Source organism: Pogona vitticeps, chromosome 6, assembly GCF_051106095.1.
Source record: "Pogona vitticeps strain Pit_001003342236 chromosome 6, PviZW2.1, whole genome shotgun sequence".
NCBI classification, from domain to species: domain Eukaryota; kingdom Metazoa; phylum Chordata; class Lepidosauria; order Squamata; family Agamidae; genus Pogona; species Pogona vitticeps.
Window position 1 is genome coordinate 114,503,774 of NC_135788.1, and position 25,908 is coordinate 114,529,681.

The following is a 25,908-nucleotide window of genomic DNA, read 5'->3' on the forward strand; positions in this document are numbered from 1 at the left end:
TGAACCTGACCCACTTTGCAGGGTTTTTGTGAAGACAATACAGTGGACCCTCGACTTACAGATGGTTCGACTTACAGACTTTTCGAGTTACAGACTTCTCTGGCTGCAAAATTTAGGTTCGACTTGCAGCCGGAGAATCGACCTAGAGACCAGAAAAAAACCAAAATGGAACAAAAATGGAACAAAAACGGCCGGTTATGGGATTAATCGGTTTTCAATGCATTGTAGGTCAATGGCGATTCGACCTACAGACTTTTCGACTTGCAGCCACCATTCCAATACGGATTAATTCCGTAAGTAGAGGGTCCACTGTATTCAGGTACAAAGGAAGCTAAAGTGCTAATGTGTATCCTGCTTAAGAGAAGAAAGTCTCCTTTCTGAACACAGTCCTTTATATTTTCCAGGATTATAGAATACATTTTCTAGTCTTAAAGCCCAGAGGTCTTCCAGACACAGTGTTTATCCTGTTTTCAGGACTGGGCTGTGCCCTGATTTTATCAGAAATTTCCCTGACTTCAAGGCAGTGGGTTTTTTTTTTTAAATCTCACTTTGTACCTTTTTTTAAATGAGTCCCCTTTTTGTCCTTCCTGAAAATGATGGTTTAGTTCTTGCACCACTCCGGAGAGTTTATTGTTAAGGTGCTTCCCAAGCTCTTTTTTTTTAGCTCTTAAAAAACTGACGGGTCTCAAAAAACTGGGGAGAAGAAGGGATGATACAGGCATTGTTTGTAGACGCATCTGCAAGTGGGTGGAAGGTATTTTATGGAAGCCGTCCAAAGCCGGAGAAGAACAAGCCAGAGTTGGGTTACAGAATAAGGACCACCCTTTCAGAAGCAGCAGCAGAAGCGATGAAGGTACCACGTACACCTTGCTGATGCCAGGGGACATGGACCAGGAAGTAAACATGCCACTGGTGGCATGCGGAAAAGATTATCACAGACGGACAGACAGGTGGATAGCTTTCTAACAACAGCAGGATGATAGAAGTATCAGCAAATAGGATATTTCAGGTCATAGAAATAAGTGTTGTCCTCTGCAATCATCTGGAGAACAAGCTATTATTAAAGGCAGAAAGCTGTGATTAAAGGGCAACGCTATGCCCTGGCCCACGTGCGTTCATCTCTACACGATGGAAGAAGCAGAGATTGGGTATAATTAGAACCAGCATCCATACTAATATTTTATTGCTTTGCTGAGAGGTGCATTTATTTCATTCATGCTCCAGGCATAATTATGGGCGAGGCAGGACCATAAAGTTGTCAGCTTTTGTTAATGGCTTTGTACCTGGAACAGCCGCCGCGTTACACGAGAGGTAACGCACATGATCTCCATGCTCTGAGAAAATTTCAGGCCGATGATTCCTCCTCACCAAGCGGCAGTTCAAAGGCATAAGGAGGCTGGTTGTTATCTGAACAACTGTCGGCCTGACACAAAAGGTGCTACGGTTCTTTCCACCGATTTTTGCCCTTTCCAGCTAGCAGGATAGGTTCCTTTTCATTACTTCTAGGGGCCCAGAGAAAACCCCCACAACCGCGTGGTTGTGTAGTTACCTCAAGTTGGGCTTTTCCACTTCCTTGAGCAGCTTTTAGGAGGCACGTCCCATGTACTCAACTTTTGCTCCCCTCATGGAGAAGCCACATGGGATGTGGCTGCACCCCCTCCCAGAAAGATATGGGGTGCAGCCACACATCTGAAGAACGAATGGAGCACAGGGGCAACGCCAGATCAGTGGCTCATGATCTCATGGTTGTATCGTATTTTCTCTCATACACCAGCCTCAGCCACTGGCTGTACTGACTTGGCACTAAAAACAAAACAAAAAACAAACCCCAACCATATCTGGAGAGCCACAACATCAGCCGATTCAACTTTCCCCCTCACATAAACACGGTATTGTTTCATGCACTTGTTTGAAAGGGTAAAAATCAGTCTTAACTCCCTTTCTGAATAGCTGTTCTGCAAAAAGCCTTACAACGGGCAAGACCTCATGAGGCAAAGCTAGAAAAAAAAAGGGGGACACTTACAGAAACCTTATGCATTTCATAGCCACACATGGACACATTTCAAAAGGGAAGGTGCGGGTTACGTACCAGGTAGACGACCAACCCCAGACCACTTCTAGAACCCGACTTAGGCCACACAATGTTGTGCTGGTTCCCCTCCAGTCCCCACGCATGAGGTGGAAATATGTCCTTGATTCATGCACTCCACTCCCCAGTGATATACCTGTGGGACAATGCCTAATTTGAGGTGGGATGTCTCCTCCCCCGCCATGCTCTTGCAGCCAAGCATGGACAAAGCCACACACCCGCCACACCACAGTCCATCGAAACTTGAGCCCCACCCGTGCAAACTAAGGTTTCCCTCTTACGACACAAGTTCATCTCTCGAGGCCTCATGAAGACCTGACGCACAAACAGGTGTACATAGAGCAATTTGTTGTACTGAACGAGGTGGCTTGGCACAATCGAAAGTGAACAAGGCTTTGCCAGGACCTGTTCGGTGGCAGCTAATTATATCCCACATGCTTTGCTAATGAGACCCAAACGAGCACCTTGGCCAAAATGTTTTAGCCAAGGTAAGAGAACAGAACGATCTTTGCCTTCAGAGGATACCGAGCGTTTGGAAAGCGGAAACATCCCCGGGCCAAAGAAATGTACACAAAAGCTCTCTTGGTTTCCATGCAATGTTTGAGAGAGGCAGTGTCATCTCTGGATTTTGTCGGCACCTTCGAGCAGGGCCCTATCCTTATCATTGCCATCACTGCCCAGTTGCTTGCATCTGGATCTAACCTTCCCCAGAAGGAGTGGGCAAGGTAAAACAGAAAGCATGGTTGCACTATTGAAATAAATCAGGTGATGGATCTGGAGGGGCGTTGAAGTAGGTTTAGAGTCATGTGGTAGTCACATGGTGTCGTGAGACTACTTTTAATCCATTTTTAAGACGTGTTGCGTATTGCTTGAGAGGGCTATCCAGGCTTTTAAAGTCATTGCATTTGAGGCCTTTTCTCATGCCCGCCTGGCCTTCGGTGGGTGCATGTGCTCAACTGGGTGGGGTTTGTCAAGTGATGGATGCCAGGATCACGGGTTTCAAGCTGCAGGGAAACTTTGCTCTCCAATCTGTTCTTTCTATCTGTCTTTCTCAAATAGTGCAATCCCAATTTGAAAGAAACAAAACAAATAAACAAATATTTAAAATAACACTGGCCTTTCACAGCCACTCACTGCTGCTCCTGCTTCCAGTGTTATTTTTTTTATATATCTGTTTTGTTTGTTTTATTTCTTTCAAGCTGGGATAGTGCTGTTTCAGGACTACAGATAGAAAAAAAAATGTAGCAGATCACACTGCAAGACTTCCCTGCAGCCAAAAATCCCATGATCCATGTAGCTCAACTGGGTTAAAATAAGCAACCACTTCCTGCCTGTTTAAAATATCTCACTTTCTGAACAACAACAAAAAAAGTTTTCCGGACCCAAAAAAAGTGCACTCAGCTGTACATTGTGTAAATCAATTTCAAGCATGCTAAACCCGACACAAACCCAGGACAGTTGTTGTGGGTTTTTCAGGCTCTTTGGCCATGTTCTGAAGGTTGTTCTTCCTAATGTTTCGCCGGTCTCTGTGGCCGGCCTCTTCAGAGGACAGGAGCCTCTATCCAACAAACTGCAACAGAGCAAAGACAGAGTTCTGACTTCTGTCCTCTGAAGAGGCCGGCCACAGAGACTGATGAAACATTAGGAAGAACAACCTTCAGAACACAGCCAAAGAGCCCAAAAAACCCACAACAATCATCAGATCCCGGCCGTGAAAGCCTTCGAGAATACAAACCCAGGAGTTTGTTTACATGTAACTGCACCCAGAGACTGACTGCTGATCCGGCCACTTTTTCTATGTGTGAGGAAAGATAAATGAATAGACAGAAACCTACAGAAAAATGAACATAGCCAGAAAACTCTGGGAATTAGCAGCCACGCCCCCAGAATGTCACCCATTGTACATATGTCCGGATGCTGCCCCTTGGCATTGGTTTTAAAGAGAAAAACCAAAGCATATGAAATGCATTTATTAAAAGTGGTGGTAGTGGGGAAACAGGATCACATTGAATCAATATAGCCGGAGGTTGTGCGAATCGGCTTATTTCTTTGATATACATCAGAAACATTAATGTCATGGACCATGGCCAGTATGGCAAGCCTGTTTCGAAGCAGTGATGAAATCCCACTTAAGAACTCCTTCCATCCTCCAGGACAACTGTAGCAAGCACATGGGCTGAAATGTAAGCTTCTAGGAACCAGAAGAGCTGGACCAACAAAACAAGATAGGTATGCCATGCCATTGCCAGGCTCGTGCCCAGTAACACACCCACATCACACATTGGCCCGCTTCTCTTTCCTCTCCACACTCTTCCAATGTTGTGTCACTGGAATGTTGAAGGAGGTGAGTTTTAATTACGAATACTTGGAAGTAAATGGCTTCCCACATTATGGGAAACCAACGTGATTTTTCTACCAAGAACGACCCGACATTCTGCTCCATAGAAACCCAGGCGTCTCTCCCTCACTTTTCTACCCACTTTCTTCTGCCATCTCAGCTGCTCTGTTTATCCACCAAAGCACGCCGTAATTCCCTTCATCCCCTCCCAGTTTCTTTATGGGCCAATGGAAAAAGTTCTCCGAACAAAACTTTCCCCAAGATTCGGGGAAAGGCACACAAACAGGAGACAAACCCTATTCTTTTTTTCCAGGGGTGTAGCTTGTTCTGGGAAGGTTCCCGTCAGGTCACACCTTGTACTCCATTCCATTTCCATTCCCGTAACTCAGAACCTAGGAACACGATGTCTTTTAAGTCACCCACTGACACCCTTTTCTGCGCAAACCCTCCGCGCTGTTTTCGTCTGAACTCATCAACCCAGTTCTTTATGTCTCTCTGCATCAGATAATCATCTTAAGTTTGGATGCAACGGATCACAATGCTGTCCCAACTATTCTCTCAGCTGAGAAACAGATATAAGTCTCTATTTGGTGTTTGTGAGATGACTCTGGGCATCTTACAGCCAAAAACATCAGCATCAACGACATATAAAATTCAGTAACATGTCTGTTAGGCATCCTTTAGTCTCGAGAGACTATGGTAATGTGCTCTGTATGGAGGACTTGGAACAACGTCTAGTGTTTTGATGCTGTACGCGAAGTTGGAGTGTCCTCTCTAGGGCACAAAGCCTGGGTAAAATAATATGGAGGATAGGCTGTTACCCAACCAGCAAATCCCCCCTCTCCACATCGCTGAAATGGTCCAATGGAAAGGCAAGAGCCAATACAACTGGTTCCAGCGATGTCGCAGGAGTTGCCAGAACGACATGAATTGGAACTGCCTCCGGGACTCTGGCTCCGGATGTTGCCTCGAGGTTGACTCCTGAAGCCTTTTCCATGAGTGGATATAGCCACAAGGCAGTGGAGGTTTGAAGTCAGAGTTTTCCTTCTCCTAGATGGGGCTGCCTTCCAAGGCTGACGAGCCCCACCTTCCCGGCTATATAAATTATTATTGTCATAATTTTCTTTTCAATAAGTCACTGATCACTAAGCAACTGATCTATTTTGTAATCATAGCCTGCCCTAAGCCTAAATATATTTAAACACAAAAGATGGTGGCAAAACAAAGTCAATTAACTCATGAAGAGAGGGTTGTCAAGAATTAAAGGAAATAAGATTGAGCAGGGTTAAGCAGGGCTCTTTAGCCACTTGTTTTTCTAAAGCTGAGGAGGGTAGGGGCCTGATGCATCTCCACAGGAAGGGAGTCCCACAATGAGGTGGCCACCACTGAGAAGGCTCAGCTCCTGGTTGTAGATTTCTGGGCCTCCCTTGAGGTGGCCACCCATAGCATCATGGATTGGGAGTCCTGATCCATGATTACATATTAGTTACAGTCATGCCTCGCTTTACAATTGCCCCGCATTACGATGAAACTGCATTACGATGATCTTTTTGTGATCAATTGTGATGGTCTAAATGGGGTTTTTTCGCTTTGCGATGATCGGTTCCCTGCTTCGGGAACTGATTCTTCGCAAAACAACGTTTTTTAAATAGCTGATTGGCGGTTTCAAAATGGCCACCAGGTAAACAAAATGGCTCCCCACTGTTTTCTGGGACGGATTCCTCACAAGGCAGGCAGTGAAACTGGCTGCCCTATGGAGGATCTTCACTGGACAGTGAGTTTTGACCCCATTGGAATGCACTGAAGGGGTTTCAATGCGTTTCAATGGTTTTTTTTTGCATTATGATGTTTTTGCTTCACTGCGATTTTCCTGGAACAGATTATCGTTGTTAAGCGAGGCACCACTGTACAGGTATATATTCCGCCTTTTTGCAAGTGATTTCAAAGTGGGAAACAGAATGGTGTAGTGTTACTAATGCTCTTGTGGTCAAACCCTTGGGACTTTTTGGATAACAGGGACTGTGTCACATCATCTGGCCCTGCTTTAGGCTTCCCTGTTTTCTCTCAGCTTAGCTGCAATCCTGAAGGGAGCTGAGAGAGAAAATGATTTTTTGTGTCAACAAGGTACCATGGCAAGCCGCCCATGTCATAAAGCAAGGTACAGTATGTGAGTACAGTTGGGAATTGAGTGCACAATTAAGATCCATTACCTTTACAAAAGATGTGCTCCTCAATCAAGGTTATATAGATCAATCCAGCTGCCTACATTTTTGGACTTCCCTTATGAGGAATGAAATGGCCATGGGGATTGCCATGAGGCTCACCTGCAATTCTAAATTTACCTTGACACCACTGGGCGTACATGATTCTCCTGGCCTTTGCTTTATCCTCACAACTATCCTGTGAGGTAGGCCAGGACAAGAGTATGTGATTGGCCCAAATGGGCTTCATGACCAAATCCGAAGGCTGACTTTCGTCTCCTAAGCCCTAGGCCAGTTCTCTAACCACTATACGACGCAGATCCCGTGGCATGACCTTAGGCGTGGATATTTGATTCCTTAGGCCAGTTAGTTCTGTCTTGTCCCCCCCCTCACCTTGGCTTGTCCTGTTCTCCTTTAATAAACACAGACCATGCTATAATTAACTTCGCAAGCAATCAACTGGGGTGGTGGCCAAGAGTCAACCAGCAACGAGGCAGCTACAGATACAGAGTAGAGTCCCAACAGAAACCTCAGACTGAGCAGACCCGAAAGGTGAGGATTACGTTGGGGACCCCCCCCCAAGGGGTTGTGGAGCAGGTCAGAAATGCTTGGAAGTGTTGAGTAGGGTTGTCATGAGAGGGTGGGTCAACAAGGGAGGGTTTGGAAGTGTCATGTGAGATCTGCATGTCCGTACTGTTCCTCCTCCCCTCCTTCCACTTCAGAAAGCTGCTTGTTGGAGGTACCTCTTGACATAATTTGTACAATACAAGCTGCCATGGCCAATTAAAAACCACATGTGCTGTGAATACACCCTATAAATAGAAATCCGGGCCTCATCGGAGATTGAGCCATATGAGCAGGCATGCATGCATGTGCATGGTGGTTGCAAAACTGCATTCCTAGGAGGTTGCCACAAGCTGTACGCTCTTAACAACATTGCTACCGCTTTTACTGCTTCGAAATCACTACAGAGCTTATGTACAGGCACTGGTCATCTCTAATTCACGGCACAAAAGGAGATCGCAAAAGCAGGGGACATAGATTGACAGTTGCAATGGAAATACACACAAGCAAACATACACAACACACCTCTTTTGTGTCAGGCACGTGGGGCTCTGCAAGAACTGACAGATTGCCTTTAGCATCGACCCAAGCCAGCAGAGCTAATGATATGGCGACACAAAGATGAAATGTGTTGTCCGCCCTAATCTGAAAAGTTTTATTTATAACGTCGGACATAGAGTTTGTGCATCTTTTATTTGTAGGTTTAAAAGTGTTCCCCTCCTTCCAGATGAAGCCACGGAAATGTGATAGAAGTCCATGTCGGGCAGTTCACATTGTTCTGAGCGCTAAAAAACCATTGTTGTAGAGAAGGATGTTGGGAATGCATTGATATTATGTACTGTGATGCTTTGAGTTTGGGTAATTTTCCATTTTGTGTCACGCAACCTCCAGTTCTACCACATTCCTTGTTTTGTCTCTTGGATTTTCACATTGTGGTTCCCTACACAGGGATCATCTTTCTATATGAAGAGATGTCAAACCGGGATAAGCCCCCAGAGGCGGACGTGGGGGATACAACCGAACAGCAGTGGACGCTCAGGAGTGAGAGCCACGCAGAACGCTTCCTTGGTGCCGCTTCCCAGTTGCGAGATCAACACCATCTGGTGGACGTGACCGTGGCGGTGGGGCTCAGGAGCTACCAAGCCCACAACCCCATTCTTGCTGCTGTCAGTTCCGTCTTCCGGCAGCGCATGCAATACAGAGAGCAAGGCGCGGTGGAGCTCGATGGGGTGACCACACCACGGGGCTGGGAGGCCATCTTGAATTTTGCTTACACAGGGGAGTTAGAAGTCACACCAGAGACGGCCGGAGAGATCTTGGACGCAGCCGAGTCGCTAGGCGTTCCTCGTGTCGCTGAGATCTGCAAGATGGTGTTGATTGGGATGCAGGCCGAGGACAGGCTGAGTCCAGCCGAAGAAAAATGGGAGACGCTCCGAAGCCTGGAAGAACTTTACAAAGAAGGCATTGGCTGGGATTTAGAACTTAAAGCGGAGGGAAATAGTTTCCGAGGTAAATCTGGAACAGTTGACTGGAAGCTCAAAATACAAATTGAAAGGGGCCTGTGGGTTGGGATGAAGCGATAAATTCCAGCTTTAGGGGTGGCTAATTTGTTGGGTTTGGGGCTGTGGGATCCTGACTGACATATGACTGATGTCGCCTTCCTTCCTTCCAGTTCACCGCCTGGCTTTGGCCTGTGGCTGTGAGTTCTTCCATGGTATGTTCACCAGTGGCATGAAGGAATCTCACCAGGCAGATGGCCCTCTCTGCACCCGTTTCACCTCAGCTGATTTGGAACTAGTGATCTCCTTTGCGTACTCCGGCACACTGGTCGGTGGGTGGGATTTTCTGCTTGATACGGCTCAGGCTGCTCTACAATACCAAGTCTCTGGCATCTGGGAACTCTGTCTGGATTTCTTCAATCACCAGCTGAGCCCTGAATCCAGCTTGGACGTCTTGTCCTTCGCTCGTGCCTATGGCTTGCACGATCTGGAAAGCACCGCCGAGAACTTTGTGTTAAGGAATTTTGCTCACGTCACGGTGACGCCAAAATTCTTAGACCTTCCAGTCAACCAGCTGGTTGAGTTCCTCAGCTCTGACGCTCTCTACATCCTCAATGAATTAGAGGCCTTCCAAGGAGCCATCCGCTGGCTGAACGCTGACCCGGCTGGACGGATGGACCGTGCAGACAAAGTTCTGCGCTGCATCAGATTCTCTCTGATGTCCACCCGGGAGCTCAAGCAGGTGCGGGCGGAAAAGATGATGGCTGCCCCGGGTCATCTCTATAACATCATGGTCGACTCTCTAGCTAGCCTCCCACCGGGCCCCTCCAAGATGGAACAACTCCCTTGCCGAATGAGATATCCACAAAAGGTGATTGTTACCAGCGGTGGAGATACTCTGGCAAAGAACATGGCCACTCGTAGTCCCACCCAGGACATCTGGTTCTCCCATCGCTTTTGGAACGGCATCGGGCTGGTCAAGCAAATAGAGTGGCGTTGTCTTGGGCAGCTTCCAGAAGAGCCACGCTTCCGGCATGCTGTAGCGGTCAAGGACAATGTGATGTACATCTTTGGGGGGAAAAACTACTACGGCGTCAGGGACACCATGTGTTCAGTGTTCAAGTGAGCTCGAAATTTTGAAGTTTCAATTTGGAGAAGGGGTAGAAACCAGTTCCCTTCTGTGAGGAGAGCTGTTGATAAAAAAATGAGCTTCTTGGAATCCCTATCTGCAGGCTGTAATTTACTTGAGAGATAATTACTGTCATTTTGTGTACTCCAGAAGCTGAGGCCATTGTCTAGAAAGCAACCCATAGGTTATGAGACTCAAAAGACAGAGCGAGCAAAAGGAAGGAAGGAAGGAAAAGCAGGTGCCATATGCAACGTCTTGACATGGAGCAGTCAGAATATCTAAAAGCTGAGTTGAATTTACCCAACATGTTTATATAAGACTCTCTACCCAATCAGAAGATTAGCCTATGAGCCAATCATTGTGGGACAGATCCCCAAAAGGCAGGGTGGGGGGGACTGGAGGAGTCTTGCATTTCAGTTCTCCGGTGCATGCTGATTGGCTGTAAAAAGGTAAAAGGTAAAGGTTCCCCTTGACAATTTGTCCAGTTGTGTCCGTCTCTAGGGTGTGGTGCTCATCTCCGTTTCCAATGCATAGAGCTAGCATTTGTCCGCAGACAATCCTCCGTGGTAATGTGGCTAGCATGACTAGACACGGAACGCCGTTTACCTTCCCACCGAGGTGGTACCTATTTATCTACTTGCATTTTTTTGCATTTTGCATGCTTTCGAATGGCTAGGTTAGCAGGAGCTGGGACAAGTGATGGGGGCTGACTCCGTTGCGTGGATTCGATCTTACGACTGCTTGGTCTTCTGACCTTGCAGCACAGAGGCTTCAGTTGTTAGTTTTCCCCACTCCCTTAATTTTACCCTCTGATGTGCTCGTTGTTGATGCACCAAGAGAATTTATTTATTTATTTATTTATTTATTTATTTATTTATTTATTTATTTATTTATTTATTTATTTATTTATTTATTTATTTATTTAGATTTATTCCCCGCCCATCTAGAACAATGGAATAAAAGGAAAGATGGGTGCTTTGTGCTTCTAGGAATCTAAGAGTTTATGGTTGTGGTTTTATAATTGCCTGCCAGCTGGCTGGGTAGCTCAGTGAGTTGGATACGTGGCTCCAGAACCAGAAGTTGAGGGTTTGATTACCCACTTTGTCTCCTGGGCGGGGGGGACAGACAGACTGTGTAGCCGTGGACAAGTTGCAAAATTCCAGAATAATCCCAGAAGGAAGGAGTAATCAACCATTTCTGAATACAGTGGTGCCTCGCATAACGAGCACCCCGTTTAACGACGAATCCGCATAGCGATGCGGATTTTGCAATCGCGAGAGCGATCGCATTGCAATGTTTTTAATGGGTAAACATCGCATTGCGATGTTTTCAAACAGCTGATTGGCGGTTCCAAAATGGCCACCAGGTCAACAAAATGGCCGCCCGCACCGTTTTCGCGCCGATTCCTTGCTTACCGAGGCGGCGAAAATGGCGGCCGGATGGAAGATCTTTGCATAACGGTGAGTCCCCCCCCCAGGAATGCATTAAACAGGGTTTAATGCATTCCTAGGGGTTTTTTGCCCCGTATAGCGACGTTTCCGGATAGCGACGATTTATCCGGAATGGATTAACGTTGCTATGCGGGGCACCACTGTATTCTCTACCTAGAAAACCATAGAAGGAATCACTCAAAGTCAGAATCAATTTGATGGCATGAAATGATTATCATTGTTAGCTGACTGCCCAAGATTTTAAGAAAAACGATCTATTTGTGGTAATGCAAAATCATGGAGGTGGAGAGATGAAATAATGTGAAGGATAGCTTGCATGTTAGGCAGTATTCTCTAATTTATAAATGGGTATAGAAATGGAAGGGCTTGCTTCCGAAGGACATCCATGTTCCTTGATCCTCCCTTGTTGCAGGTTCGACCCTCTGTGTGAGAGATGGGAGCGGCTGGCCGACATGACAAGTAGCAGAAGCTATTTCCAAGTGGTCTTCTTAGATGGCTTTTTCTACGCCATGGGTGGCAGCTCCAATGATGTCTATTGCTTGGATTCGGTAGAATGCTATGAACCTAAGACCAATACCTGGAGGTGAGCTTAACGACTTTACAAGACCTCAGCTGGAACACACCTTTGAAAAATTACAAATCTGATAGCACTTTTCAAATACTTGAAAGGTGGTCATACAGAGGTGGGGCAGGATGCGTTCTCAAGCATCTCAGAGTGATGGACACATCATAACGGGGTCATGCTACAGGAAGCCAGATTTTGGCTGCATAACAGGAAAAAAAGTTCTTAGCTGTTAGAGCAGTACAATGATGGAACCAATGACTTCCAGGAGGTGGTGAGTGCTCCAGCACTGGAGACGTTCAAAAGAAAATTGGACAATCACCTTTCTTTCTTTCTTTCTTTCTTTCTTTCTTTCTTTCTTTCTTTCTTTCTTTCTTTCTTTCTTTCTTTCTTTCGTTCGTTCTTTCGTTCGTTCGTTCGTTCGTTCGTTCGTTCCTTCCTTCCTTCCTTCCTTCCTTCCTTCCTTCCTTCCTTCCTTCCTTCCTTCCATCCATCCATCCATCCATCCATCCATCCATCCATCCATCCATCCATCCATCCATCCATCCATCCATCCATCCATTCATATCCCGGCCATTTAGTCAATTGACCACTCTGGGCGGCTAACAACACATAAAAATAAAACAATTTAAAATATAACAACAGTATACGGCATTGATAATCCATTGTTCAAGAGAGAAAAGAAAAAAAGAAAAAAATCAAATTGTCAGATCTGCTTAAATTTGGATTCCTGCCTTGAGCAAGAGGTTGGACTGGATGGCCTTAGAGGCCCCTTCCAACTCCATGATTCCAGGATTCCATGACCTGAAAAAATTAAAGCTTTTGCTTCTTACGATTCTCTCATCCTTTTCTCTCCATGTCTCCCGCCCGCCCTTGTTCTTCTTTCTTTATACCAGGCCTTGTGAACCTCTGCCAGCTCCACTCTGCGGCCACGCGGCCTGTGTCTTGGACAGCTCCATCTATGTCTGTGGAGGAAGTGATGGTTCATGCCGCTGTCTCTCCACTCTGATCCGTTACCTCCCCGGGGCGCCCCCCATTCCACTGGCCACCATGCGAGAAGAGAGGGCAGGACATGCCATGGAAGTCGTGAATGGGCAGATCTACGTAGCCGGTGGCCTGCGCTGGAGGGACGGCCACGGAGGCTACGCCGATCAACTGGCCTGCGAAACGTATAACCCCAAACTGGATGTATGGGTCGCCCTGAGCCCCCTGCCCCAGCCCCATGTTATCGCTGCCTCTGCTGTCTTGGAGGGAGAGCTCTACATATTGGGAGGTTACAGCCACGACACCTATCGTGACACCCACCTGATTCACTGCTATAATCCAACGCACGACCGCTGGGTCAATGTTGGGACACTGCCTCAGGCTTATGCTGACCTCAGAGCCTGCGTCTTAGAAGTCCCAGCCTCCCTCAGGGGAAAGGACGCCTCTCCCTCAGATACTCCCAACCTGGGAATCTCGGCTGATCCTGAAGGCATCTGATCCCTTGCCAACTTTCCTCGAATGCAAGCGTCGGGAACGGTTGACCTTCGAGATGTTGGGCACGTCCGCTCTCAGAGGCCTATGTCAACATGGCCAGGGATGAGGCAACCATCAGCTAGCTGGATAGCTCAGTGGTTTAGGTATCTGCCTGTGAAGCCAAAGGTTGGGAGTTCGATTCCCCAGTGCGCCTCCTGTGAGTAAAGCCAACCTGTATGGCCTTGGGCAGTGTTCCACGATGTGCCCAGAAGAAGGAAATGGTAGCTGTGGGCAGAAGCTCTGTAGGCCAATTCACAAATGGCATGCACCATTTTTCTGCTCTTAGCACCCTTATACGCTTATCGCCGGAATGTGTGAATTGAGTCAGCTGGCCAAAAAATACAGAAGTGCAGGTGATATGACAACTCTCCCTGTGGTCTTAGATCCTTCTAATATTGTATCTGCATCCACCTGCCTTGATTTGATCATCAATAAGGGATAACGTTGTCCTCTCTGAATTAGTCTTATACATTTGCTGGAGCCATTCAAAAACCACATTGCATTCAAATGCTTCATTTCCTCTTATTTATTTGCAATATTTACATACTGCTTCTGTCCTAATAAAGGTGAACAACACACCTGTACATACGTACCTGTGTCTGTCCATCTGTCTAACGGCTAGTCTCCACAACAGTGACACTTAAGATGCCTCAAATCTGTCATGTCAACTGCAAAAACCTAGGGATGTCTACCTTGGTGTCATTTGGTGGTGTGTGTGTGTGTGTTTTTTGTGACTGAATAATTGCTGTTCATTTAAATCAGCCTGCAGTAACATCTTGGTAAATGTCCTTCAGTGTTGGAAAGGAAGGCACTAGAAATAAATAAATAAATAAATAAATAAATAAATAAATAAATAAATAAATAAATAAATAAATAAATAAATAAATAAAAACCCGGAGGACCACATGCTTCCAACTCATGATAACACCTGGTTTTTGCTAGGGCTCCCCACATTGTGTTTAACAAGACACTGGAATATAATCAAGATTTTTTTTCTTCCTCTGGGGTGGAAATAAATGCCCCACCACACAAATGAACATTTTAGATACCTAACTGGGTGGCAGATGTCCCATTTCAGGTGGCCATCTTTGTGGTGGGGTGGGCGAAAGCAGACCCTTCCTTAGGCCATCGAGGTGTGTGTGTGTTTGTGGGTATGTGTTTGTGGGTGTGGGTGTGTGTCCATCTTTGCGGTGGGGTGGGTGAAAGCAGACTGTTCCTTAGGCCATCGAGTGTGTGTGTGTGTGTGTGTGTGTGTGTGTGTGTGTGTGTTTTCGAGGCGGACCAGAAGCAAAGGGTTAAAAGCTGGTTGCCCGGACGCCTGGGTCCCTCGCCCCGGAGGAGGAGCGTAGCGGGAACTCCTCTTCTTGGGCCAAGTCCAGGCGGCGCCCTGGAGCCTCGCCCGGCTTCCGCATCCAGGAAAGGCTCGCCGGGTTCCCAGGGCCTCCTTGTCGGGAGGTCTGGATCCGACCCTCCGGCGCTGGAAGGCTTTTGGGGCTGCCTCACGCTCCTCCCCCCCCCCCCCGAGGACGGCGAAGGGTTCTTCCCAAAGCCAGGCTGTGCCTTTTCTCCCCTCCATCCCCCCCCCCGAGAAGAAGGCAGTGGCGTTTAAGGTTAGATCCGGCGTCGCCCATAACCCCCCCCCCCAGTTCCCCGGAGAGAAGGAAGCGCTTCGTGGCTGGAGGGAGTGCCCGCTGTGACCATCAGCCGAGGTGGGTGACCCGAAGGACGTCAGTAAATAATAAAACGATGAGGATGGTAACAACCAGCCGGCTGGGTCGTTCCCGCTAGAGTAGGCTCATTGACTCAGCGGGCTTTACCTCAGTGTTGACTTAAAAGTTTAGCGAAGGGGCCCCCCGTGGGTCTACTTTCAGAATTAGCAACGGGTTAATGTTTGTTAATTGCTAATTAAAATACACCGTGGAAGATAATACGGGAGCCCCATGAACAGGAAACCTCGAAAGCAGAGGAAATTGCAAAATACAGGACTAAATGTGGGGGCAAGAAATTAAAACGAGGAGGAAGCAAGATCGGATCTTTCAGTCCTTCCAAAATCATCTTCCCAATGATTTTGGTAATTTTTACCAATGAGTGACCCATTTGAAACAACTGCCTGTAGCTGCTGATTTGCTCCCTGAAATGGGAAGATCAATAAGTTTGCACAGGTCTCACAGACACACACACAGAGTATAATTTCGGGACTTGATTTGTAATGTTTAGGGCTTGCCCCCTGCACCTGCAACTCTGAGAAACACGCAGTATATTTATTACTAATTAATATAATCAAGCTAGATCAATCAATCCGAGGTTGCTTTGATTTCTGGACAGATCTTTGCTCTGTTGCAACACAGCTGTTTTATCTTGTCGCTCTGCCTGATGGTAGGGAGGGCCTTGTATCTTTATTAAAGTCCTTCTTCCTTAGTCATCCTAGTTTTCTCCCATAGCCAAAATGCCTCAAATGTGGCCCTCTTTCCTGGTAGCAAACCTGTTCCTGCCCTTTCATAATGACTGGGTCTCTGCCAGCTTCTCCGCCTGGCACAGAATCCTTACCCGGTGTGAACAGGACAGTACTTTGCATCAGGGAGAGGCGTGACCAAAGGTTGCCAGCTGATGGGAAAGAACCAAAAGCAAATACAAAGTCCCTTGGCCTGTTGTTCTGCCTTTAAGCCTGGCTTCTCCCCCCCCCCTCCTGGATTGCACCAGCTGAAAGGATCTTCCTGCTGGAAATACAGTGGTGCCTCGCTTAACGACAATAATCTGTTCCAGGAAAATCGTCGTTAAGTGAAAACATCGTAAAGCGAAATTAAAAAACCCATTGAAACGCATTGAAACCCATTCAATGCATTCCAATGGGGTAAAAACTCATTGTCCAGCAAAGATCCTCCATATGGCGGCCATTTTCGCTGCCTGTATAGCGAGGAAGCCGTCCCTAAACACAGCGGGGAGCCATTTTAATTACCCAGCGGCCATTTTGAAACTGCTGACCAGCTGTTAGAAAAATATCGTATTGCGAAGAATCGGTTCCTGAAGCAGGGAACCGATCATCGCTAAGCGAAATCCCCCCATTTAGACCATCATTTTGCGATCGCAGTTGCGATCAGAAAAATATTGTCGTAAAGCGGATTCATCATAATGCGGGGCAATCGTTAAGCAAGGCGGCACTGTAATAAGTATTATTTCAGGGTAAAGTTTGCACACTGAGTTGAACCCAAACTGAGTCAGACTTTGTGGAGGTTCTCCGAAAAGAGCAGGGCTCATATTTGTCACAACTGTCATAAAATCCCTCTTCATTGGGTCCAGGCAAAATACAGCTCAATCTGGATCCCACCTGTTGAGCTTATTCTTAAAGGCAACAGGTTGAAGCTGGAGGTGCAAGTTGTTGATTGAGATTAAGTGTCTCGTTCCAGCTTCTTGTAGGAGATAAGATGGGCTCCTTTTATGGACCCCTCACCACCGTGAAATGTGCCAATGGAAAGAAGAGTTTTTGCATATGATGAACTCAGATGTTCAAGGCATGCTAAGAGTGCTGTAAATTTGAGGAAGAAATGCAAATATCGGTGACCTTCTGTAGACCTTTGGACAGAGGAAACCACTGTATTTTGTATGGCTGTGTTATATGAAGGAGATGTTTTGGTAGAATGCAAGCGTCTTGAGTTAATGCTAAATGGTCTTTGCATGCACTATTCTGTTGCAGTTGTAGAGGGAGTAGCTGTGTTAGATTGTGCAAGCATCAGAGTTGAAAATAAAATAAAAATGAAAAGTTTAAAAAAAGACAGCATGGTGGCACCTTAAAGACTAACTTTTATATTTTTTATAGTGTGCTTTTGTGGACAAGCCCATTTCATCAGACATAGGAGGAGATACAGTATAACATGACAAATATTTATACATGACATCAAAATACAGAGATTGTGGTGGGTCGGCAAGAAAGTCAGTGGGTGTTAAACATTGTGATGATGTCATCTTTGATATGCAGGTCTTTTGTAGAAGCTTGTGCTGCACAGACTGTGAGAACCTGTGTCATAAATTAACAATGGTAGATTAACATGAATGTTAATTAGATGGGCTATTTACCGTAATTGATGAACTTTTTAATTGCAAATTATTTTATTCTTCTATTCAGTTTGATCTCTTTGATGTATTTATGATAGATTTGTCAGGGAACTTTGGTTACAAGGAGATTTAGAAATGGAAGCACTTAAAACAGATTACATTTCTGAAAATGGATTTCGTGCAACACGACACACAGAAGTTACTTGTTCGTATTTTATCCTTTGTCCCCTCTCTGCAGGCATCTAGACATCAAGAAATCTTTTCTCTGAGATCAATGGATCACGCAGCCCATCTTTGTGGGGAGAAGCCCCCTTTTTATACCTGCTCTCCTCTTTCCTTCCAAAATCTGGAGGAGTCCCGGGCCCGACTCTTGCGTCCCATTACCCCTTCCGCCCCGTGGCTAGCTGCACTGAAACCGCTCAACACTCAGAGCAGTGTCATGCCAGATAACAAGAGGACATCTTATTCTTTGAACTCCTTGAATTGCAGACACCCTATCTCAGACCTTACACAAGCACAGGTAAGGCCGAAACCATGTTTGTGGCGTGGATGAAAAGTATTCTTAGTAGAGAATGTCTCTTCCATGCATGCATGTTTTAACTCCCGTAGCATCTTCTCTTTGCCCCCTCAAGGAACATTCGAACTATAATGTTCTTGAAGGTGCTGAGAAGCCATAGCTCTGTCATGAAACATCTACATCAGGGTTCAATCAGATAGGCATCCAGACATCAAGAAATCTTTTCTCTGAGATCAATGGACCAGGATGTGTCTCAAATGCAGCTCTGTTTAACTTTGTGTCACAGCAGAAGAATGTGATTGAGGCAGACCACGCTGGCTCGGGGTGTGATGGCCGCATTTGGAAAGAACCAACGGAAGACGGCGAGGCTGTGGAGGACCAGAAGATGCCAGGAGGGGGTGAAGAGCAGAATCAAACCAAAATAATAATGGTGAGGGCATAGGTGGAGTGAAATCTCCATTGAGGCTGCATGTATCTGCACAAACAGTTCGCTTCAATTGAAACATCGCTGGCCAGAATCCTCTTGCGTAGTTATGTCAATAGAAGGGAAATGGTGTAACTCACAACAACCAATTTGCTGCTAATTAATGAGTCCTGTCTTGAATTCCGTACCATATTGCCACTGTTAAACTGTGAACAGTCCTGAGGAGAGGACATGCTGATCAGCTGCGAATTCCTGCGGCACAGGCCGCCATGTCTCTTCTGCAGTCGTGACTACGCAAGAGGATTTTGGCCACTTTTTCATTTCTCGTTGTTTGCTTCTTACTGCTTGCTTCTAAAGCCTGTATTGGTAATTATTGTGTCTCTTCTAGAGGGCGCAGCCCCTGGCAACTGGCATCAAGAAACCCCTGCCATGTCTTGCCTCGTCTGAACCAAAATTATTGTGGTTGGAGAACCCTTTTCTAAAGCAGCCGTCCAGTGCTTCCCTCTCTCTTCTGAGGCTGGAGGAGTCCAGAGATCACCTGTTGCGCCCCATTGCTACTTCTGCACCCCATCTGACCTCTTCAAAGCTTTTGGAGGCGCAGTTCCGTGTCTACCTGGATCTCCAGGAAACACCCCATCTCCAGATTTCACCTTCAAGTCATGGAGCCCAGGATGATGTGACTCTTGGATCCAGCAATGAAGCAGACCAGGTAGGGCTGAAATTGGGTGGGGATTCATAAAGATGGTGGTCAGTAACTGAAATCATGATAACAGATGAATGCACATGAAAGCAGTTTCCAGAGTTTGGAAATTTAAAAAATATTAAAGGAAAAAAATTAGAAAGAGGTACAGTATTTTCATTAGGTATTTACCATAACCGACCTCTAGAGGGAGCCAGAAACCATGTTATGTGTTTTTGTTGTTGAGGAATGCATAGCATGGTTTCTATCTCCCTCTAATGGTCAGTTCTGGTAATATATGGTGAAAAAATATTTTTCTGGATTTTTTTTTCTTTTACCATGCAATTTATCGTGTAGACTATTATCCGTGGTTTTCAGCTTCTGTGGGGGGGTTTGGAACCAATCCCTCCATGGATATGGTATTCCATTCTGCAAGGTGTGTGTGTGTGTGTGTGTGTGTGTGTGTGTGTGTGTGTTTGCTGGGGGACAGATAGGAAGTCTTGCTTGTAATAACCGAGTGATGTTGATGAATTAGCTTGAATTTTGGCTAAGGTATAATTTGCTTTCTGTACAGCAGCAAGGGAAAGGGGATGAACCAGACACAGCTACCACGATGCCAGAATATCTATTGGCAATCCCCGAAGACAGTTTGAAAATGCAGGTGGAAGAAAGTGACCCCTCGGGAGATGAGTTGCAGCTGGAGAGTGGAGATGAAGATGTGAAAGAACAGAAAGTAAGCAGTGGTGATGACTGTTTCATACTAGTTGCATACATTGTTTGAGGAGTAGGGACTGATGGAGAAAACTTCCTGGGAAATAAATTTGTGCACTTATCTATTTATTTATTTTACATGCTGATAGAAGGCCCAGCTGGCAAATGCTTTCTGGACCATTTACCAAACAAAAGACCATAAAAATGTGGAGTTTGTTTGCAACCAAAACAGATAAAATTGTGAGAAACAGTTTCAAAACATTACGCCATGTGAGAAGGTGAAGGACTCAGCAATGCAAGTGCAAAAAATAATTTTTAAAAAACAATAAAGGATTGCATGCCCACTGGAAGAGACTGCTGATAATAAATTAGAGATACATACAGTATTTTTCTGTGTATAAAATGACCCAAAGTATAAGATGAAACCCCCCCTTTTCTAGCCCAAATAAGAAAAAGCAGGGATCAAAGGGCTCCCTTTTTGCTAAGCCCCGTACCTTCGCAAAAGGCAAGGAAAGCGACTGTCAAAGTAACTGCCACTTTTTCTTGCCTTTTGAGAAGGCATGGAGCTTAGCAAAAAGGAAGGGGAACTCCGTGCCTTCTCAAAAGGCAAGGGCACACTAGGCTTAGCAAAAAGGAAGGGGAGCCGTGTATAAATCGACCCTCATTATTTTCTCAAATTATTTAAGAAAAAAGTGTTGTTTTATATATGGAAAAATATGGTAATTAAGTTAATTAAAGGAGTTGCAGGCCACACGGCAGTGTGTCTCCAGTTTTCTGAAGAAAATAGGAAAGTACTGGTTCTTTTACGTTTTGGCTTTTTAGTGGATGTTTGAGTTGGGCCCCTTCCCACACAGACTGTTGCCCAAACCCGCCATGTGCCCCTAAATTGAGTATGAGGTAAAATGTGCGTTTTGGACTTCCACGGAGAGATTTAAAAATGGTTAATCTATCTGTTCTGGTGAAGGAATGAAGGGACATTGGCTATATCTCCAGAACATCCTGGCGAGGGGGAGGGCCTTTTAAATATTGTTTATATTTGTGATGTTCTTTTTAGATTTTTTTCCCCTTGTATCTTTTACAGTTTTTAAATAAATAAATGAAAACAGGAAAAATCTGTTTCGGTGGTGGTGGTAATGTGATATCTAGTGGACTAGAATCTTGAAATGGTGTAGTTGAGCAAGAAGCTCCCCTGAAATAAATACTTCCTCTTCTGCCCTATTTCTGCCCCTTAATTTTAGCTGATGCTGTTGAGCCTAGCCTGTTGTTCGCTGGTGGAAGGGGCAAAGTTCGGGGACCCTCCCGGAGAGTTGCAGCGGGAGCTGACCCGAGTGTGCACAAATCTGGCGGAGCACGAACCAGAATTCGTCCTCAAGGTATGAAGGCCTCGTCCTCCAGAGTGGTGGGTGGGGGGCTTCAAGTCTCTTAAGGCCTGAGGAACAGTGTGAAGCGTTATGGATAACAGCAAGGGCATTCCATAGGACTCCCTCATCCACGGGATCGGTATCCACTGATTCACTTATCCGGGGTCTGACAATATTAAGAGAAAAATCCCAAAAATGTACATCGTTTTGATAATGAGGTTACCAGAACCGGCCACCTGAGGGAACCAGAGACCACTCTATGTATAAAAGTCACTATTAAAATAGAGTGCCATGTTTTTCAGCATCCCACAGGAGAGGGGCTTTGAACCAGTCCCCATGGATATGAGGTCTTGGTGTCTTTTCAGATGTAGGTGTTTTTTGGTATACTATATTCCTGATCTTCTGCTTCTACGGTCACCTCTTTTGCTTTGCTCAGATCCCACTGCTCCTTCTACCATATGTATGATTTACCACAGGAACTGTTATTTTTCTCTTTGGGTGCCCCATACAGAGCCTAAGATACCGGGCGGATGGAAGGTGTGAATGAAGACAGCTGGTGTGTGTGTGTGTGTGGAAGTGCCTTCAGAAAGCATCTAAGTTAGATTCTTCATCTTTGAATCTTGAGGCCCTTATGTTCCCAAGAACGTCACCATCTTGTCTCATTTTCTGGGCGGGCCTTGTTTTGTGCAGGTGGCTCTCTATACACGCCAAGAACTTAATATCCGCAGCACGGCCAATTTTCTACTGGCACTGTCTTCTCGTCTTCTGCCCTGTCGTCCCCACCTGAGGCGCTATTTCTGCCACGCCGTGCAGCTCCCCTCCGACTGGATGGAAGTAGCCCGGATTTACCAGGTAGGAACCAACGGACTTTCCTTGCTGGGGTCATGTCCTGGTGTTCTCCAAAATCCTTAAGCGGTGAGTTCCAGATATAATCCGAGATGCATAGATGCTTTTCTAGGCTGTCCCCTGCTTGTCGGATAACAGCCATTTTCCCATTCTGTTTTTACTTGTAGAGTTTAGCAGGAGGAGGAAAAACTTTAGCCTCGATGCCTTCCTGCCTCTGTAGTGCGATGGCCGATAAGTTTCGGCAGTTTGATGCGTACCAGCTGGCCAAATACAACACCCGGAAGAGTCTGGGGAAGAAGCGTCATAAGCCAAAGGCCAAGAAGGTGGGATTCTGACTTGAGAAGTTCTCTTAAACATCCTTATACAGCAGGACCCCCTTATCCATGGGACCAGTGTTCACTGATTCACTTATCCAGGGTCTGAAAATATTCAAAAATATTAAAAGTGATTCTCTATATATACAGTATATATATTTTAATGATGAAGTTGCCAGAACTGTCCACTAGAGAAAGCCAAAGACTGTGTTATGTGTTTGTTGTCGTTTAGTCGTGTCCAACTCTTTGTGACCCCATGGACCAGAGCACTCCAGGCCCTTCTGTCTTCCACGGCCTCCCAGAGTTGGGTCAAATTCATGTTGGTAGCTTTGATGACACTGTCCACCCATCATGCTCTGTCGTCCCCTTCTCCTGCCTTCACACTTTCCCAATATCAGGGGCTTTTCTAGGGAGTCTTCTCTTCTCATCAGATGGCCAAAGTATTGGAGCCTCAGCTTCAGGATCTGTCCTTCCAGTGTTATGTAGTATTCACTAGAGAAAAAGATTTCCACAATGTTGTTACCAGAAGTGACCACTAGACAGAGCCAGAGACCATGATACAGTGGTACCTCGACTTACGAACTTAATCCATATTGGAATGGCATTCGTAAGTCGAAACTTTCGTAAGTCGAGGCAAAATTTCCCATAGGATTGCATTGAAAACCATTTAATCCGTTCTGGCTGTTTTTCGTTCTTATGTCGAGCCGCTGTTCGCAAGTAGAGGCATTAGTTCCTGGCAAAGCCGGTTAATCCATATTCTACCACTAGGGGGATAATTGTTTTTTTATTTTTTTCTTCTTTTGACCTAAGATGAACTTAGGTCAAAAAAAGGTCAGGTGAGGGGGTTTTTTTGTTGTTGTTCGTAAGTCGAAGCTCCGTTCGCAAATCGAAGCAACATTTTGTGAACGTAGCGGTTCGTAACTCGAAATGGAGACGTTTGTAAGTTGAGGTACCACTGTATGTATAGCATTCACTATTAAAATACTGTCGTGGTTTTTGGGGGAACTTGGAATGGATTCCCTGTGGATATGGGGTGTGTGTCTTACTGTATTCCTTGGCATAATCTAAGCCCTGATCCTCCTGCCTCTTTTTTGAATTGATTCTTCAGTGTCCATTATATTTACAAGCTGACTTAATCAACAGACTTTTCCTTTGACTTTTGACTTTGCTGTGGTGTCACGGAATATCCACACACACTAACTGCAACTGTTGTATTTTCTTTCAACTTTTTTTGGTGTTTTTAAGCAGTTGATTAATTCTTTTTGATCATTGCTTATTTTGAGGAGCTTTACGTTTGCTGTAAGGTTCATATGTATTGCTGCTCATTTGTACAACATTGGTTTTATTGGAATACATTGTGGTGTAGAGCACAATATAGATAAATATTGTCTATATTATTAAGTTGTCAGCCATAAATATTCACCAAGTAGGTTTAATGAGGGCCGTGGTTATTAACCGTTTTGTGGAGACCCCTTCAAGCTTTTCAGACAGAGAAGAATTTGACAGTTGGGGAAAAACTAAAATGGTTATGGGATGAGCTAATATTTTGTCCAAAATAACCAATTTGAACAAAACATAAGCTTTTTTTCTACATATGACAGAGAGATGCCATTCTTAATAAATCTCTATACACAACCTTTTCAGCTTTGGGGAGAAAGTATTTTTCAGTTTCTATTTCACATGTCCCTAAAGCTTTACATTTTTAAAGTGGGGGTGAACCCGTGGAGTATAAATCCTGTGATCATGAGGGCTAGAAGCATGTTTACAAGATGGAAACCTATAGAGACTTACTAGTTGCAGCGGATGTCCGTGCACCCAAAATGATTTGTTTGATCATTTTTTGTACTCAGTGGGAAGGTTCTCGTCAGGAGAGCTGGAAGGAACAACCGTGGGCCCAGGGTAAAATACTCACGTCACAATTTGAAACTCTCGAGAAACGTGTAAGTACTTCCAGAAGGTGTAAGAGGTAGGCGTGGCTTGGGATGCAAATACAGTGGTGCCTCACTTAGCGACGTTAATCCGTGCAGGAAAAAACGTTGCTAAGTGATTTCATCGCTAAACAGAATTTAAAAGCCCATAGGAACGCATTAAAATGCTATTAATGCGTTCCTATGGGCTTCAAAACTAACCTTAAGCGAAAATCCTCCATAGGGGCGGCCATTTTCGGTGCCTCTAAAGTGAGGAAACACAGCAGGCGCCCATTTTGTTTACCCGGTGGTCATTTTGAAACCGCCGCTCAGCTGGCCGAAAATGGGGGCTTTGCGATGATCGCTTCCCCGCTATCATTGCAAAGCGAATTTTCCCCGTAGGGACCATCGCTAAGCGATTGCTTTTGCAATCGCTTAAACTCCGTCACTAAGTGATTTCGTCGCTCAACAGAGCAATCGCTAAGCGAGGCACCACTGTATTCCTCCTTCAAACATGAAGTCTGTAATTGTGACCAGTTCAGAGCCCCCAAATGAAAGCATGTTGTGACATCTCCAGGATATCTGGAAGGGGTGTAGAAGATAGATAAGATTGTTATAGGCATTCTGGGCTGTTCAAAACAGTTGGTATGGTTGTAGACTATGTCTAGATGGGCGGCATATAAATGCAATAAATAAATAAACAAACAAACAAACAAACAAACAAACAAACCCAATTTATTTATCTTAGAACTGCAGAGCTAGAAGGGTCCCTATAGATCATCAAGTCCACTCTGTGCCAAGGAGGCCCAGTGGGGAATCGAACTCCCAACCTACCTAATCCCCTGAGCTACCCAGCTCTCCATTTTGTGCACCCCGCTCCCCACAGCGTGTTGTGCTCAAAGCAGTTGACAAAGACAAACTAAATCTGACCTCTGTTGACATGTCATTAATGCATCGTAACACATAATATTCGTATAATCCATATGACGTTTTACGAAAGCTTAAAGAACCAGGAAGTCAATGAAGAGTGCTAGATACCCATTTTGTCAACATCACTCTTACATTAAGCCATTCGTTAAGCAGTTTGCGTTAAGATACTTAGTCAGACCAAAGAGAACATACGGGGAATTTCCGCAGGGGCGGAAAGATGGCGTCGTCATTTTCCTCAGTCTTGCCTCATTGGTTTCTTACAGCTTCAAAAGTGCTTCGAACCGAAAAAGGAGCAGCCCCCAGCCCCCAAGGATCAATTCTCCTTGAAAGCACTGATCCAGCGTCTTCACATTTCTGAACCAGCCCTGCATGTGATGAGTCTTCTGGGGCGCAAGTGAGCGTTTCTGGGGGCTGTGCCTGAGACACCGTCTCCTGGCCAGCAGGAACCATTTTGTTTGTTCTGGAATCTTCAACAGGAACGGCCTGCAGCTTGTCTAGAACAGGGGTTCCCAGCCGTGAGTCCCCAGATTTTCTTGGACTAAAACTCCTACAACTAGTGGTGTGGGCCAGGATTTCTGGGAGTTGTAGTCCAAGAACATCTGTCAACCCAAGGTGGGGTAACCAGGGGTCTAGAAGGAAAGAAAAGGCTTTTCTCTGTAAGAGGGAAGGTATGAGTCCTTAATTTTCAACTAGAAGAGTGACAGCGGCCATTGCAGTCGTGATCTGCTGGAGGGGAGATGAGCCAACCGGTCACATTTCAAGCTGTTGGCCTGTGTGGGGTCGTGTTCCCAAGCAATGGAAGGTTGACGGTCTACAAC

At 45.6% G+C, this 25,908-nt stretch overlaps 3 protein-coding genes across 4 annotated transcripts in view; all 3 read left to right on the forward strand.

Annotated features, from left to right (window-relative positions):
- The first annotated feature begins 8,283 nt into the window (after window positions 1–8,283).
- On the forward strand, window positions 8,284–10,935 carry LOC110089555 (kelch-like protein 33). Its single transcript, XM_073003698.2, has 3 exons — window positions 8,284–8,701; window positions 8,865–9,813; window positions 9,971–10,935. Exons 1-3 carry the CDS (start codon window positions 8,383–8,385, stop codon window positions 9,975–9,977), a joined length of 1,275 nt encoding a protein of 424 aa, XP_072859799.2. The 5' UTR covers window positions 8,284–8,382; the 3' UTR covers window positions 9,978–10,935.
- Window positions 10,936–11,414: 479 nt separating this feature from the next.
- On the forward strand, window positions 11,415–13,421 carry LOC140701358 (kelch-like protein 26). Its single transcript, XM_072976942.2, has 2 exons — window positions 11,415–11,854; window positions 12,730–13,421. Exons 1-2 carry the CDS (start codon window positions 11,616–11,618, stop codon window positions 13,313–13,315), a joined length of 825 nt encoding a protein of 274 aa, XP_072833043.2. The 5' UTR covers window positions 11,415–11,615; the 3' UTR covers window positions 13,316–13,421.
- Window positions 13,422–14,890: 1,469 nt separating this feature from the next.
- The window catches only part of TEP1 (telomerase associated protein 1), a 56,438-nt gene continuing 45,420 nt past the window's right edge, over window positions 14,891–25,908 (forward strand). The window contains exons 1-10 of one of the 2 annotated variants that reach the window (XM_072976943.2): window positions 14,891–15,060; window positions 17,640–17,921; window positions 18,205–18,348; window positions 18,731–19,051; window positions 19,596–19,754; window positions 20,971–21,105; window positions 21,784–21,945; window positions 22,107–22,262; window positions 24,104–24,193; window positions 25,354–25,484. In XM_072976943.2, coding sequence (XP_072833044.2) covers window positions 17,676–17,921; window positions 18,205–18,348; window positions 18,731–19,051; window positions 19,596–19,754; window positions 20,971–21,105; window positions 21,784–21,945; window positions 22,107–22,262; window positions 24,104–24,193; window positions 25,354–25,484 — 1,544 coding nt within the window. In that variant the 5' untranslated portion in view covers window positions 14,891–15,060; window positions 17,640–17,675. The remainder of the gene's footprint in view (window positions 15,061–17,639; window positions 17,922–18,204; window positions 18,349–18,730; window positions 19,052–19,595; window positions 19,755–20,970; window positions 21,106–21,783; window positions 21,946–22,106; window positions 22,263–24,103; window positions 24,194–25,353; window positions 25,485–25,908) is intronic. The other variant, XM_072976944.2, reaches the window with a different exon arrangement.

Excerpts from the sequence above, each read along its gene's own strand:
- LOC110089555 (XM_073003698.2), top strand. The coding sequence starts at position 8,383 with ATGCAATACAGAGAGCAAGGCGCGGTGGAGCTCGATGGGGTGACCACA. Across the intron at positions 8,702-8,864 it reads GGAGGGAAATAGTTTCCGAG|TTCACCGCCTGGCTTTGGCC; the intron begins GTAAATCTGGAA and ends CCTTCCTTCCAG.
- LOC140701358 (XM_072976942.2), top strand. The coding sequence starts at position 11,616 with ATGGGTATAGAAATGGAAGGGCTTGCTTCCGAAGGACATCCATGTTCC. Across the intron at positions 11,855-12,729 it reads CCTAAGACCAATACCTGGAG|GCCTTGTGAACCTCTGCCAG; the intron begins GTGAGCTTAACG and ends TCTTTATACCAG.